At 45.2% G+C, this 2215-nt stretch overlaps 1 protein-coding gene across 1 annotated transcript; it reads left to right on the forward strand.

Annotated features, from left to right (window-relative positions):
• The first annotated feature begins 246 nt into the window (after nt 1-246).
• LOC139406101 (syntaxin-19-like) lies at nt 247-1749 on the forward strand. The gene is made up of 4 exons (XM_071148575.1): nt 247-477; nt 682-918; nt 1111-1323; nt 1516-1749. Exons 1-4 carry the CDS (start codon nt 247-249, stop codon nt 1747-1749), a joined length of 915 nt encoding a protein of 304 aa, XP_071004676.1.
• Nucleotides 1750-2215: the final 466 nt, after the last annotated feature.

The following is a 2215-nucleotide window of genomic DNA, read 5'->3' on the forward strand; positions in this document are numbered from 1 at the left end:
GTGTTTACTCTTTAGCTATACTTTAGGTATACCAACAATAGTTGGAGACACCATATACATTGTCAACCAAGACCATATGTTCCTTATTACAGTGAAACAACATCAGACCCTGTCCTCCTGAGTGAGGTCCACCAAAAGGCTCTGTCCTTTGGAGATAACTTCACTAAGGGATAACTTCACTAAGGGGCCTCAACTCACAGGCTTTTGTCATCCTTCTGCTTGATCTCCAACGAGAAGTCTCTGACTATGAAGGACCGCCTGCAGGAGCTGCGTCAGAGGGCCCAGGGTTTTCAGGAGGTGAGCAGAGAGACAGATGATACCCCATTCCCTGAGGAAGATGCTAACCCAGATGCCCCATTGGGGGTTAAGGTCGCCACCCCGCAGCAGGCTGTGGTGTTCGAGCAAGAACCAGTCCTGCACAACTTCCTGTCCGAGGCTCAGCATATCCGCGGTGACATCACTGAGCTGGAAACGGAGGTTAGTAAGCTCACATATTCCTCCTATGAGTGGCCGTAACTATATAGACATGTCGACCCGCAAAGCATGCACCTCGGTTGGACTGCAACTGTATGTCCAATTGTCCATGAGAATAATGTTGTGAATTAGGGAGGTGGAAGGATGCTCTATAAATTCTTGTTATTCATTTAAAGTTTGACTGAATCCTCTTCTCCTTCTCCCCAGGTGAAGAAGTTCAGCCAGCAACAAAGGACCCTGGTGGCAGCCATGCGTCGTTTCAGTGTGATGAAGAAGGACAGTGATGTGACGACGGACATCAAGCTGCAGGCAGAGAGCATCCACAGACAGCTGGACGACCTCTCCAAGAAGACACAGAGTTTAGAAGACATGCAGGGACTGGCTACAGCCACTACACGCATTCAACGCTCCCAACACGCAGCGCTACTTAGACAATTCCAACAGGTCACTCTCCATTAGTTATTATAACCTTTTATTTCAATGGTGTTTTCTGATGTTTTTCTGACAACACTTGATGAACCTCAGCAAAAATATATATTGTTAGTCTTAGTTTTTAATATATGCTAGCTAAGCAAACAGTGAAAAGAAATGTCTGCTTCTGGTCTAAAGTACTTGTTCATATTTTACCACTCCTAGGTGATGTGTCTGTACAACAACTCCATCCTCAGTAAACAGGAGCATTGTAAAAACTTCATCATCCGCCAGCTGGAGGTGTTTGGTCGTGAAGTCACCGAGGAGGGAGTCGATGAAATGGTTGCCACAGGGAAGTGGGAGGTGTTTAACCAGAACCTCCTCAACGATGAACGCATCACACGCGCTCAGCTGTCCGAGATCGAGCAGAGACACAAGGTAAGCGTAAGTTTTGATGTGTAAGAAAATGCAAGAATATGTCATTGAAGGTAAAGTTAAGAATCTCAGTAGGCCATGTATGTCTGTGACCGACAAACACTAATGTCTCGTGTAATTTACACCAGTTACACTGTCCGTTCAGACAAATCCTTGACTACTGTTTTGTCTTTATCCTTCGTGTAACTGCTATAGGAGCTACTGAATCTGGAGAGCAACATGAAGGAGCTGAGAGAACTGTTCATGGATATCTTTATGTTGGTGGAGGAGCAAGGAGGCTACATAGACAACATCCAGACCAGCGTAGAGAAGACACAGGACTACGTCACCATCACTAACGAGAAATTTAAAATGGCCACCAGGTACAAGAAGAATAACCCTCTAAGGAGACTGTGCTGCTGTTGCTGCCCCTGGAGGTGCTGCACATAGAGAAGGGACAAGTCCCCTGAACACTGGAGATAGCCCTGGAGGTTTTTCAGATTGGGAAAGGAAGAGCTCTGGTGTGGAGTGTCTACAGGTATGGGAGGGAAATCTGTAGGGTGGCATGGCAGAACAGTGTTCAGAGAAGATTTAAGCCCATTACAGTGGTCAGAAATCATCCAGGAACAAGAGGATTGTAAGAGGCTGTGCAGTTGAAGCAGGGTGGGAGTCAATGTCTCCACTCATGAGGGACAACTTTAAAGCAAGACATAATGCATTTTGAGAATCAGCAAGACTGCTTACACACGTTTTCAAAACTGTCTCCTTTTTTCAAAACTCTACACACAATTCCCAAAACTGCACACACAAAATGCAAAATGCCTCACATCTCCTTCAAAATTCCATAAACACATGTCAGAATGAAGCATTTGCATCAAATGGCAAACATTGCTTTCATAATAGTACATTTTTGGAT

This window comes from Oncorhynchus clarkii, chromosome 3 (assembly GCF_045791955.1).
Source record: "Oncorhynchus clarkii lewisi isolate Uvic-CL-2024 chromosome 3, UVic_Ocla_1.0, whole genome shotgun sequence".
In the NCBI taxonomy this organism is placed as follows: Eukaryota; Metazoa; Chordata; class Actinopteri; order Salmoniformes; family Salmonidae; genus Oncorhynchus; species Oncorhynchus clarkii.

Bases quoted from the DNA above. Each gene is read 5' to 3' on its own strand.
- LOC139406101 (XM_071148575.1), top strand. From the start codon at position 247: ATGAAGGACCGCCTGCAGGAGCTGCGTCAGAGGGCCCAGGGTTTTCAG. The intron at 478-681 runs GTTAGTAAGCTC...CCTTCTCCCCAG, and splicing joins TCACTGAGCTGGAAACGGAG to GTGAAGAAGTTCAGCCAGCA. The intron at 1,324-1,515 runs GTAAGCGTAAGT...TAACTGCTATAG, and splicing joins AGATCGAGCAGAGACACAAG to GAGCTACTGAATCTGGAGAG.